Genomic DNA, 14,198 nt, shown 5'->3' on the forward strand with positions numbered 1-14,198 from the left:
CTCTGGTCCTTAATCTTTTCAGCAACGAGTTCCTCTTTATTTACTCTGCATTAGATACTTCAAATGTATTTCTTAATTTAAATTGCACTCAACTAGTTTAAGGATTCATATGTCATCCTCCCATCCTTAATAAAATCATAAATATATACTTTGTTGAAACTTGCATGAAAAATTAAATTCTCTTCAGGTTTCCCTTTACTAACTCCTACATTTTGTATAGTTTTCTTTTGAAGTTCTGTATATCTCTCCCATTTGCCAGGTTCATCATCAAGTTTTATTTGGTTTTTTTTTGTGTTTTATATTATGAACCTCTACTGTCACTTTACCCATTAACAAGTTTGCCCGGTTTACTATGGTCTCATCACGTGGAAGTTAGCCTTGTCTAAGTATAGGATTAAGTAATGGTTTTGCATTTCTCCCTTTCAAACACTCGATTCACCCTCATCACATTATGATTATTTGGTAAATGTTCATACTGTTCAACTGTTAACTAACATGGCTCAAAACATGGCCTACTCACTTGTTGGTTGAGATGTATTGTTGCAAAAAAAATCCTGAACATACCGATAAAACCACCAGCTTTCAAATGCAAAACAGAAAATAGGAGTAAGCCAATCCTTCTCCTCCATTAAGAATAACCATGGCAAGTCTTCTATCTGAAAAGCACATTCCTGCTCCTTGGAGTCAATAGAGCAATGCAGCATGGATACAGGCCTTCAGCCAACCTTTGTGTGTAGAGCTGATCAGACACTGGTGACAGTTGTGGCTCTTCACGTGCTAATGTAGCTCAAGTTTAAAGATAAATCATATTCCACTCCAGAGACTTCAGTATAAGAATCTGGGACGACTCCCTGATGCAGTCCTGAGCAGGTGCTGCATAGTCAGAGGTGCTGCATTTTAAATAGAGGCCCCATGTTTTAACAGACATCCCACCTGGACATAAATGGGCACAAGAGATCACTTTGCACTATTTAAAATATGTGCTAGGGAGTTACTCGCAGTGTTCTGGCCAATATTTATCCATCCATCAACATTTCTCAAATTATCTGGCTTTTATCACACAACTATTTGTGGGAGTTTGCCATGCACAAATTGATTCCCATCTTCCCACCTAACACCCACAGCAGAACAAAAATACTTCCTTGATTGCAAAGTGGTAAGGAACTCCTAAAGGAACATGAAAAGTGCTACATATGGGCAAGAATCTATTTTTCATTACTGAATCCATCCACATAAAATTTTAAATCCCACATTAAAACCATTCTGCCTTTGCTAAATCCATAATTTCTGTATATATGCACTCTGTCACTTCACAACTGTCACTTGTGGGCCTTTGCGCAACTCCCACCAGTCTTAAATCATTTCTGATCTTACTCAAAAACTTTGGCCTAGAAATTGCTTTGCTCAACTCCAAACAGAAGAATGATGTGCAGATAAAAATTGACTTAACCCAGAGTAGAACAATATTGCAACATTTCTGGGTGTCTTTGTGCAAATTTGGAAACTTAACTCCCTACATTTTTTGGCAGAATTTTCATTTGTTCTAGTATCTTATACACGGAATAAAACTTCCTCAGTGATAATGAGGTAGTATTCATGGGTTCATGGATCATTCAGAAAGCTGATGGCAGAGGAGAAGAAGGTGTTCCTGAATCATTGAATATGGGTCTTCAGGTTCTTGTACCTCCTCCCTGATTGTAGTAATGAGAAGAGGGCATGTTCCGGATGCTGAGGGTCCTTATAATGATGGATGCTGCCTTTTTAAGGCATCACCTCTTGAAGATGTCCTCGATGGTGGGGAGGGTTGTGCCTGTGATGGAGGTCTACAGCCCTCTGCAGCCTCTTGTGACCCTGTGCATTGGAGGCTCCATACCAGGCTGTGATGCAACCAGTCGGAATGCTCTCCACCATACATCTATAGAAATTTGCAAGAGTCTATGATGACATACCAAATCTCCTCAAACTCCTAACAAAGTAGAGCCGCTGACGTGCCTTCTTCATAATTGCATCAATATGTTGGCCCCAGGGATCCTCCAAGATGTTGACACCCAGGAACTTGAAGCTGCTCAGCCTTTCCACCATTGACCCCTCAATGAGGACTGGTTTGTGTTCTCCCGGCCTCCCCTTCCTGAAGTCCACAATCAGTTCCTTGGTCTTGCTGATGTTGAGTGCAAGGTTGTTATTGCGACACCACTCAACTAGCTGACCTATATCACTCCTGTACGTCTCCTCGTCACCATCTGAGATTCTACCAACAGTGGTGTCACCGGCGAATTTATAGATAGCATTTGAGCTGTGCTTAACCACACAATCATGAGTGCAGAGAGAGTAGAGCAATGGGCTAAGCACGCATCCTTGAGATATGCCTGTGTTGATAGTCAACGAGGAGGAGATGTTATTACCAATCCACACTGACTGGTCTCCCAATATGGAAGTCGAGGATCCAGTTGCAGAGGGAAGTACAGAGGCCCAGATTTTGAACCTCAGTTATTAGTACCTTTTTTTTAGTACTTCTCAGCTGCTACTGCTGATCTCTGCCACATCTCAGTTTGCTGTTTACTGCTACATTAGGGAAGATATCCAAACTTCACACTCAACAAGAGAATACGTCATCTTATTTTTCACCAGCCCACAGGAGCTGAATTGCAGGCTTCCTCCAAGTTCCAAATTCAGGCATCCATAGACCGCACTTGTATCCTTAAAGAGCTTCCTGGTAACCTCTTGTTAGGAGCACGTGGATGTAGCTCAAAGTCCTCCTGCAGGAACTGTTCTTCACCAGCCTGTCCAGGTTCCTCTGAACAGTCTTACACCCTCTCCCATGTTTGCAGCTGCAAGATCATGCAATAGATCAATAGGGAATGACATGCTGAGACCAACACTTCTGTGGGACTTTATGGGACTTTCATCAATAGCATCAGGGTGACCCAGAAAGTTGTTTTAACATTATTCAAAAGGAAATAAAACAATTTCCAGGCTCTTATGGATAGAATTATGAAATTGAAAAGTCTGCTTACTTCTCATTATAATCTCTCATCACTAATGTGATTTCAACCTTAATTACTAGGGCTACATCTGCCATTCTATATTTTTCTGAACCTTTCCTGTTGATTTTGCAACCTAGTCAATTTAGTTCCTGATCTGACCATCTTGTAACCATTGTCAATGATAGCTGCCATGTTATACCCTCAAGTTAAATTAGTGCCTAAAATTAATTCAGCTATTTTTGTTATACATACTTTCCTTATATTCCTTATGTATTTGGATAAAGATGACTGTTTTGGGCCACATCTTTCTATTTTCCCATTACTTATAGTGCCCAAAGTACCATTTCTGAATATTAGTCAATTTTCTTCCCATTTGTTTTAGAACTATTAATATTACTTTTCCCACCTCCCACTGCAACACCCCACCATCTCCCTTCACCCCACCACCCACCTAACCTGATTGGATCCTCTATCTATCCCTCCAAAATTCCTTAATCTAGAACAAGATGTCCTTACTCTGACACCAAGTAGACAACACATCAAATGGGATTTCTAAGCCAGTTTACAAAGAATTGCATTCCTAGAATTATGGAATCCCACAATTATCACATCACCATTCCCCTCCTCTTCCCTCTTCTGTGGACCGTCTCGTTTCAAGGTGCTGTAATGAATATTCTTTTGCTCATAATGACACCCCATCATTATTCTCACAAGGGCAAGTACATTACACCTGCTAGATAGATTCAGTTTCAAAAATCAAATTTTGATTTTTAGTCTATCTGGTCTCCCTTTATTCTGTAGACTATTGAGTAGAGTAGGCCATTCTAATCCTGCTTCTCTCTACAAGTCGTGATAGACAGCTGGACTGAATTGTCCAAATACTCCCTTAGGACTCAGACAGTGCCCCACTCACATTCCAGAATAAAGACTCTGACCAGAGTTTCAAGAAGATAACACCTAATTTACACGCGTTTGCTCAGGACAGTCTCACTCTTCACAATCTCCCTCTCCTGCTATCTACCTGTTTTGCCATAACTTAGACTAAATTATTTATATAATATTTTTAATTATTTATATAATATTTTAATTAAACAATCTAATGCAGCAAGAACTGAAATATGGAATTTTTTTTAAAGGTAATTATTCCCTCAAACATCCACTACAAGACTGGAAGAAATCAACAGTATTTCCTTGCACTTCCCCCTCCACACTGAATTTCCCTCTGACCAAATTCTCAACTTATTCCCATTTAAGTACTCTTGCTTATGACCTCTGTGCATTCAGCAGAAGGTTTACTTTGAAGATCTTCAGCCAGAAGTGATAGCTCCTCTTTCTGCTCATAATATTTACTTCCTAATCAGACAAACACCAACAGTTAGCTTGCACCATCGGCAATTTCTGTTAATGTGCCCTCCGAGTTAAATATTAAAAGCTAAACTAAAATTTAGTTTGAGATCTACTCATACACTACATACTAGAGAGTACATTCGGATTAAATTTTCATTTTACAGTCTGTTTAAGACAACCATATTTGAACAATCTGAACCAGCAAAAAACTGTTTTCTTTTTAGAAAGTAGAAGAGAATTAAAGCAAAGAATTAGAATAACAATTTTTTTGGCCACAAACCCCTGCTGAAGCAGGGTCCATAAATTGTTATTTGACAAAAGTGAACATTAAAGGATTTAGGGAAGGAGAAGGAGAGTGATTTTAGAATAAGTTGCTCACATGGCAATGAGCAGCAATGCAGATTTGATGGGATAATACCAGTTTCTGTGCTGTAAAAAACTAAATTGCAATTTTACTATATGTCCACAGAATTGTGAATTTTTCGAGACAGTTGTTCAATGCACATTCCTAGATAGATACTTAACCCTTAAAATGGCTTGTGATGAAAGGGAGTGCCATCTAACAATGTCAAAGAAATACCAAATTCATGCTGAAATCAAGTTTGTAGGTCATCTATTCATAGTGAATGGTGCTCATTTGTCAGTGAAAATTAGCAACCATTTTAATATAATTCACAAAAGCAAGCAAAATTAAGAGCTCATACCTCTAGCTGATTGTTGACATTCAGAATGAGTGCCCACATGTCTGCACGCAACGTTGTTGGACATCCCTGTCGAATGTACTGCTGAGCTGCAGCACTGTCCTGCTCAGACAAAACTAAAGGCAAACAAAATATAAGCTTACAGTGATAAACTTGCCTGACCCCAAAATATGCTGAAACAACATTTTATATTGAAAACAGGCAGAATCCTTTTTAAAAGGAAATAGAATAAGGTTGTGACCACATATGCTTGAAACACAACTTCCATGCTCCCACTATAATTAGAATGTCATATACATCAGCTGTTCTATATGTATTACCCTTCATCCATAAAGTTCATTGATGCTTTTTATACATTTGAGAACAGAGTGCAAGAAAAGGGAACCAAAGAAGAGCAGGTGCCTCAAATTTCAACCAATGATTGTTGGGTACACATGAAGGCTAAGATAAATAAAGGCAGTGTTTCAACATGCGTGCCTGTATTTTTCCCCCACAGGCAAATGAACTCTCCAACAACCCTGATTTAATTCAAATTTGGTTGAGTGCTTATTAAGAGCTTCCAGAGATAGCATTCAGAAACATTTTGTGCATACTTTTGATACAAAAAAAGTGAAATTACAGAATACATATTTTGAGAGTAAGCACAAGGATAACAATATGTGGCTTTAGTTACAAGATTGTGGCAGATTGGCAGCTCAGCCACATCACTAGTGCCACAGAGAATTAGCTGTTGCATGAAGTGCCCTGGCTTCAATGTTTTAGACCGACTACAAGAATTTATTTTCCCCCATGCATCTTATCAAACAATTTTACAAATTTCATTACCTGGTTTTGTCAAACGCTTAACATGGAGGTTACTTACAAAGCTCATCAAAAATTATTTGATTTTATTCCAACAGTTAGAAATATAAAATCATTACCATCATGGCTAATACAGTAAAGTTTCAATTTCACATACTCTTATTCATAAAATGAGGCTTTTATCTTAAGAATAAGCTCCATACTATCTGTAGACTGTAAGAGAGCAGTAAAAAAGGTACACAAGTCAGAAGTGAGAAATTTATTAATTTCAGCTTTAGTACTCATTCTTTAACTGCATGTAATATGTCAAGTGGTTTCATTTCTCCCTCCATAAAAGATTCAAATTGTTACATATTTGCAATAATAATAAACATTGCATCAATGAGTAGCAGTAACATTATTTGACGTGACAGTTCCATCTGGAAGACTCCATTTTCTATTGGAATGTGAAATCAGTTTCCAGAAGACAAAGAATGCACAAAAAGACTCAAAAAGTATGCTGACAGGGAAACCAGGAATAGAAAAGCAGCACAGCATAAAAAAAATGCCTCAACTACCTTGGTAATAATTAATGCCGTAGTAGTTGCTCAAACATTAAATTGTGATCCAGGCTACAATGAGAAGCTAATTAAAGTAAAGGTCGAGTCCCTAGGTGTACCATCATTAGACGATGGCTCACAACCATCAAACCAGCAAACACATGGAACTTTGACTGAAACTAACTGGATCTTCTAATGAAATAACACTCAAAATATGAATTGGGAGTTGTAGTAGCTACTTGTCCCCACAAGGCTGCTCCACTATTTAACAATCTGATTTGACTGTAGCATCAACTCTGCATTCCCAGTTATGGACAATAAATGTTCACCCCTTAATTACTGAGTATCTACCTCTGCCTTAGAAATATTCGAAAACTCTCCACCAACTTTTGAGGAAGAGAGTTAAATAGATTCACAGTCCTTCAAGAGACAAGATCATGTTTCATCTCTGTTGTATATGGTTGATGCCTTATTTTAAAATAGTGATCCTCATTTCTGGACGTGCCCACAAATAAACGTCTACTTTACATCCACCCTGTCAAGACTCCATAGGATCATATTTGTTTCATTCAACTAACTTCTGACTCTTCTAAACTCTAGCAAATGCAAGTCTAACAAGTCCAACCTTTCCTCACAAGACAACCCCCCCATTGCGAGCATTAGTCTAGTAAACCTTCTCTGAACCATTTCTAATGAATTAACATCCTTCTTTAAATAAGGAAGCCAATACTGTACACAGTACTCCAGACGTGGTCTCACAAGTGTCCCATAAAACTAAAACATAACCTCCCTACTTTTGTATTCAATTCCCCTGCAATAAACAATAACACTCCATTTATTTGATGTAATCCCAATTATTTGCTGTACTTGCACACTAGCTTTTAATGATTCATATATTCAAACATCCAGATCGCTCAGCATCTCAGAGATCTGGATCCTCTCACTATTTACATAATACTTCTTTTCCCCCATCAAATTGAACAATTTTGCATTATACTTCATTTGTCAAATCTTTGGCCAGACAGTTATCCTATCCGTATCCCTCATCACCTCATGTCCTTTTTACAACTTATTTTCCTGCCATAGAACTTTGTAAGAAGTTCCAAATGCCCCTCCGACCACTCCTACCTCCCCAACAAAGCAACAATGAGGATACAATAACATCTCTGTACAAACACTGGTTCCTTAAAAAGTTTGTATTATCTAAAATTAGAATTCTTAAAATGTATAATTTTACTACTTCATGCCTTTTAAGTTTCTCCAACATACATAACTAATTAATTGAGTGGAGGAGTATTTGATCTCACACTATGACCTATCCTGCAAGTAATTTGAACACAAGATTGGATGACTGAAAGCCAATTTTGCCACGATCCTTCTGACCATTATTTACAGTTACTTGCACCTCTTAAACTCCTTTTACACAAGTTGTAAATCAACACATTATTTAGTCAAATGCTTCTTTCTGTTTAGTTTCTAGTTGGTTCTTACCTTTTTGTCCTAGGCGTAGGTACTCAATTTCAAAAGGTTCTGCAAGAGGATTTTCAATGACAGAAGTGTATTAATTAGAAAAAAAACAGTAATTTCACATCTTTCATAACATCATCCAGCCAGTTAGCAAATATTTATAAGCCAGGAGTTACTCTGACATTCTTTTTAATCTGGACCAACAGATGTCTACTCTATTGAAGGAAACCATTCAAGATTTGTATCTCCCTTTGTTGGTGCAATTCTAAATTCATCCCAGTGCTATGCCCTATAAAATGTATCATGCTCCAAACACCCACTATGTAGATAAATTTCTTCTAATGTGCTCCCTACTCTTCCAGTGCTAACTTTAAATTTAATGTTCCTCGTTATCAGTGCCTGTTCTCTAAAAGAAATGATCCTGCATCTTGTTTGTAATTAGAATTTTCAATCCCTAGCATTACTTCACTGAATCAATGTGTCTGCACCCAGTGACTAGATCATCCTTTTAAATTGGGCACCCCAAAATTGCCTTTACCAATGTTTTATACATATTTGTCATTTACCCAGACCCTTTGGTTTGTGAAACCATAGCAGCTGCCAGAAACAAATAGCTTTTCACACTTGAATTGAAGGACACTTTTTGAAGTCCATATTAGGCTTGGTCATGTTTAACCTAAACCCAGAAACAAATATTACATGGAACAATTCCAACAGTCAAAAGCAAACAGCACATCTCTATCAAGAAAAAAATAAAATTTATTACTGTATAACCTGAAACACCAGAATACTGTGACATTCTATCTGACAAAGTAAATAATAAAAAGGATGGAATTTTGTCCAGTAGCTCAACAGTAGTGAACGCTAATCATGTAAACACTGACTAGTAAGATTTTGCACTGCAGGCTAACTAGAAAACTGCTACTAAAAGTTGGATGTGAAAGGAATAAAAAAAATATAATTTGATAACAGGTATGATAAAATCAAAGAAAAAATTTGCACCATTTAAAATTTAGCTTGTTCTTTATGCAATGGTGCTATACATAGGAGCTCCAGAATGGCATTTTATTAAATGTCTTTTCATCCATGGGTTGCACAAGCATTAATATGCAAATAAAACTGCTCAATAATTTTAGTCAGAATATTTATTGCAAAGTAAGTATGCAGAGGGTAGTAGCAGGGGGGAATAATTTAGACTTAAGTGATTTGAATTATTTGTTTCTCATATATTTCCTTATGATATAGAAGGAGGCCACTTGGCTCATCAAAACTATGCTGGCTCTCTGTGCAATCCCATTCCTCCACTATTTCCCTGTTGCCTATTATTTCCCACACACCCATCAGCTCCCCACCCATCTACATTAGGAGTAGTTTGAAGCAGCTGATTAACTATTCAATGAGGAATCTTTGGGACTTTGGGAGGAAACCGAAGTACCTGGAGGAAAATCTAAGTGGACATACAGACAGCACCGGAGGTCATGATTGAACCCAAGTCACAGAAGCTGTGAGGGAGAAATACCACCTGCTGCATCACTATGCTGCCCTGTTAGCCCATCTGTAATAATTCTGTTAAAAAAGTCCCAAAAATTAGTATTCCCTTGAAAAGCATTTAATAATTACAAGTACTCACCAGGAGAGATTTGCATCGTATCATCAATACCAAGTTGTTCATAATTCAGTCCTAGTTCTGTATATAATTCCCTCTTAAGAGAATAAAAAGAGAAAAACTTAAGCCTGCATAATGTTTGCAATTCATTTTATTATTAAAAAGGTTTACAAAATATTTAACATCAAGAGCATTATTAAACATATTTAAGGAACCAATGTTTTTATGCTCCAACATATTGCATCACTGAGTGGCAGAACACTGTCTTGTTCCAGGACTTCTTAATCTGTGAGCCCATGTGTTTAGATATGCTAAAAGACAATTCAAGTGCAAGTCAGTTAATGGCAGATTGGCGTAGGAACAAAATTCTGTTGCTCAGACTGGTTTTGCATCCAGAGTCAATTCAAGACAGATGTCGATAGAGCCTGTGGAATAGGTTACCAGGTTCCTCTCCAGCTAAGAGATGGTACACAAAAGGATATTCATGAGATATAGCAGATAAAAATGTCTCCAAATTGAAACAAATTAATCCAAAGAAATTCAATGGCCAAGATTTGGGTGCAGAAGCAAATAGATGGGAATTACCAATGAGCTTAAAGAAAACAGACTATGAAGAACTAATGAATTTTCAACATTATTTTCATTCAGTTATAATGGACCTCAGCAAATATAACATGATCAAATACAATAAACACTGAAGAATTCAGATAGATGGCAAGTCAGGAAGTAAAAACTTTCGTTTATTTCTGACAAAGAAGCCATGAACTCTTCACAGATACTGATTACAGTGAATGTCAGATGTGTACACTTTGTTGCTCCTACTGGTTGAGAATGGTCAGGTTGTCTGTGAGACACTGACCAGAACTATCTTTGCAAATAGATTTTCTTGTGTTTTGAAGTCAGGTTGATAGAGATAATAAGGCAGGTTAGGCAGTGGTTTGTCATCCCAAATAATCAGGTGATGCTCTGCTTATGAAGTCATATAACACACTATTAAATGACTGAATTATTAAAGTTCTCACATTAGCATCAGTTTCAGTACAATAAGTCATTACTTGCCATGATCTGTACTATGAACATGATGAGGCTAAGCCAATAGTGCAGCTCCCAGTTTAACCAAAGAAAGGATGCAAGTCCACTAACAAGGGATTGATGGATCAATCAATCCTCGCACCCATATTCCACAAACCTCATCCCAGGTAACTGCTGTGATTGCATGCAGCATGGAAACAAAAGACCAACGCCCCCACAAAATCCATTCCTCATCCAACGAGTCCCCTATACCTTGGATTCCCCAATGTATGCCCCAACTCCCAAGCTACAGAAACCCTGTACATCATTCACTCCAAATCAGATAGATTCCACTCTCAGCCTTCTTAACTCTGGGCCCAAGAAGCCAATGAAGACCACAACAACTCATTCCCACCATTATCAACCCCAATATGTCATACATCACAAGGGCCACATTAACACCTCTTTAGACCAGAACATCCAAGCAGTCCAATGCCTAATCTCCTCTCACTTTCTGCATATCAAGACCCATACTTTGGGGAAAAAAAATCACTGCCAATAAATCAAAATCTGAGGAATGCAGAATTTCAGGGAGTGTATTGCAAGTCTGAAGAAGGACACAGCATTCTACACTATTCCAATGAGGCTTAATGCAAGATTGTGGAACATACCCAATCATACAGCAAGGCAAAATTATATCCTTTCTTAATTAACAGCGAGTTCAACAATTAGATAATCAGCATTTCCATATTAGGTTTCCGGCTTCAAATTTTTTATCCTGCTTTCTCTATTTACACCTCCACCAGAGTGATGTTTTGTATCCTTATATGCTTCATTATCACTCTTTCTATTCAATACCTCCTGCCTTCACCCCATCACTGAGCTTCCCCTCCATTTTCTTCTCTCCTCTCCCCACTTTCTCTCCATCTTGACACCCGCTTAATCACTAAATTTCATTCAAAAACAAAATACAGGCAGTTCCCAGATCATGCAAGGGTTGTGCTCCTGGGACGATCCATAAGCCAATTTCTCTGCAAGTCAGAAACATCCATTTTCTGTAACTGCCTATATCATATCGCTTTATATATTGTTGCTATAATTCTTGCATTTCATTCAATAATCACCCTAACACTAGCCATAATTAAACTAATGGAATATATACTGTATCTTGTCATTAATTAATACCATGAAGCATTTTATTATTCTTATTACTAGCTTAAAAAATGCTTTAAAAACACATGCGAAAATTTGTGTAAAGTCGAATTTCCATAAGAGAGAACATTTGTAACCTGGGTTGCTCCTGTATTGGAAATACAGGAAATCCAAAATAAAGCGGAAAATGCTAGAAATATTCAGATCAGCAGGTAGCATCTGTGGAGAGAGAAGTAGGGTTAAGGTTTCAGAAGGATACCCTCCAATGAAGGGTCATTCTGTTTCTCTCTGACCTGCTGGGCATTTCCAGCATTTTCTGTTTTGTTTCAACTATAGTAGTTAGGGTGTTTTTTAATTTCTCTAATCTTTATCATCTGCTTTTTACAATTCCACTCGTCTTTCCTTGACATTACTAGTTGAAACCAATGGGAATTCAATCTCAGTGTTTTAAAAACAGCTTTGAAGACCCCTCCACCAGATGACAGCCTTTTTCCTCTTAAAAAAATCATAGATAACGTACAGGTTAGGAAGTTGTGGGCATGCCATGTTGGCGCCGGAAGCGTGGCGACATTTGTGGGCTGCCCCCAGAACACTCTGCACAAATGATGCATTTAACTGTGTTTCGATGTACATGTGATGAATAAAGATATCTCATCTCAACTCGACCACACCACTTGTGCGTCATCTCCACATTTTAGCACCACCTCCCTATAATCAACTGCAATTCAATTGCATTGAATGTATAGAATGAAATAATTAAATTATTCACTAAAGGCAATAGTGACAATAGTGACCTCTAGATGCACAATTATTTTCAAGCTTCAGTTCAGTATAAGTTAGTAACTAGTCTCACTCCATAATCCTTTAACCAAAATTTTATTCATAGTACCCCAGCATCACGCTTAATTCACTTATGTTTTGCTTGTAAGCTGATTGATAACTAATTCACCGAAATGTTTACTTTCTAAGTAGAATTCCACTTACCAGCTCTGGAAGGTCTTTTACTGGCAAAGGAACGTTGATTAAACCCCAACTACTGTGCAGACTAGTTGGGTCACCGCTATCATAATTTGGATTACGAAGATTAATCAGAACCTGAAAACCCAAAAGTGAAGTAGAGGTAAAATCAAAGCTTCTATATACATTTCTACCCTTGATAGAGGCACACACCAAAACTGTGAACAACCCCTGGCTCATTTTATTTCACCAACTGACAAGAGGGAAGTCAAACATTTACTATGATAAATACTATATTGTCCTGTGTTCGTAGGTACTTTAATCATAGACGATATTCTTTATTTGGCTGGGCACATTGTGGGTGATTTTCACATTGCTACTGTCGCATTTGTGAGTGGGCCCTAGGACACAAAAGAAAAAAAATTAGCATGCAGATCTATTAACTAATTAGGAAAGCTTATGCAATGTTGGCCTTAATTGCAAGAGGTATGGAGTATAAATGCAGGAAAATTTTGATGCAACTTTTACAAGGCACTAGCAAAGACCACAACTGAATGACTATGTGCACCGTTGGTTTCCACAGTTAAGTAAGGATATGCTTGAATAGGAATCAGTGCAGCGAAGTTCACTAGGTCGATTCCTGGGATGAAGGGGTTGATGGATGTAAAAAGATTGAGCAGATTGGGCCTATACTCATTGGAGTATAGAAGAATGTGAGGTGATCTTACTGTTACAAGTAAGATTCTGAGGGGTATTGACAAGATGGATGCTTTCCCATGATAGAACTACTTGCACTCCTGAAGCAGCCAATAGGCCTCCTGTCCTTGTTGCTGCTGTTCCACCATGGCGAGGTCTGCAACAAGCAAGGACAACCAGGACCTAGTAAAATTTCCATTTTTACCCACTATGATCCTGCTGAACCAAAGTAGATATGATGCGTACTTTCAGCCATTCAGTATTACATACAAGTCTTATCACACGCAAGCCTTACAGTAAATGTCACAGCTAGCTGTTTCAAAAAAAAAACCAAAAGGAAAATAACAGAATTCCAGCAAATAAAATCTCTTATCCTAATGTAAGAACTTGTCTATTCCCAGTGTACACACCTAGGTTATTTGTTAAAAATTTAGATGAAAGATTATATTAAAATATGATGATGAAGCCAATGAGATCACACTTGAAACAACATACGAATCCACTGCCTCTTGATTTTTCTTGGATAATGGTCAGATCAAATGGGAGATCTTACCTCTAGAAAATCTTTAGGAGCATAGACCGGTCGGAAGCGGCTCAAATCTAGTAAAATATATAAAATCAGATGTACAAGAATCTAGTGATTATGTAATTTAATACAGCAAAAATTAAAGCAATGCCTTCATACTATGCTTCCAACAAATCAATGAAGTTGTGAGAAAAATATCAGCATGATCCTTCAAGGGAAAGGACATTGTATCTGGGATTCTGCCATGCAGCGATATTTGAATACTTAGAAGCAAAACAAGATGGTTTAGCCTAGGCAATTTTGACTGCTGTCTGCACATAAGAGAGACCAAACTTAACATAGCATCATCTACATGCATTTCTGGTATCTGGGAAAGTGATGAGTTTGGTCTGATTTCTTTAAGTTCATCAT

General features: G+C 37.7%; 1 protein-coding gene across 2 annotated transcripts in view; it reads right to left on the reverse strand.

Moving 5' to 3' along the window:
* Window positions 1-14,198, reverse strand: part of tbc1d19 (TBC1 domain family, member 19) — an 81,769-nt gene that overhangs the window by 35,096 nt on the left and 32,475 nt on the right. For both annotated transcript variants that reach the window (XM_052042687.1, XM_052042693.1), the window contains 5 exons: window positions 13,815-13,861; window positions 12,593-12,703; window positions 9,470-9,542; window positions 7,864-7,902; window positions 5,036-5,148 (listed from right to left, as the gene is read on the reverse strand). In XM_052042687.1, coding sequence (XP_051898647.1) covers window positions 5,036-5,148; window positions 7,864-7,902; window positions 9,470-9,542; window positions 12,593-12,703; window positions 13,815-13,861 — 383 coding nt within the window. The remainder of the gene's footprint in view (window positions 1-5,035; window positions 5,149-7,863; window positions 7,903-9,469; window positions 9,543-12,592; window positions 12,704-13,814; window positions 13,862-14,198) is intronic.

Source organism: Pristis pectinata, chromosome 2, assembly GCF_009764475.1.
Source record: "Pristis pectinata isolate sPriPec2 chromosome 2, sPriPec2.1.pri, whole genome shotgun sequence".
In the NCBI taxonomy this organism is placed as follows: Eukaryota; Metazoa; Chordata; class Chondrichthyes; order Rhinopristiformes; family Pristidae; genus Pristis; species Pristis pectinata.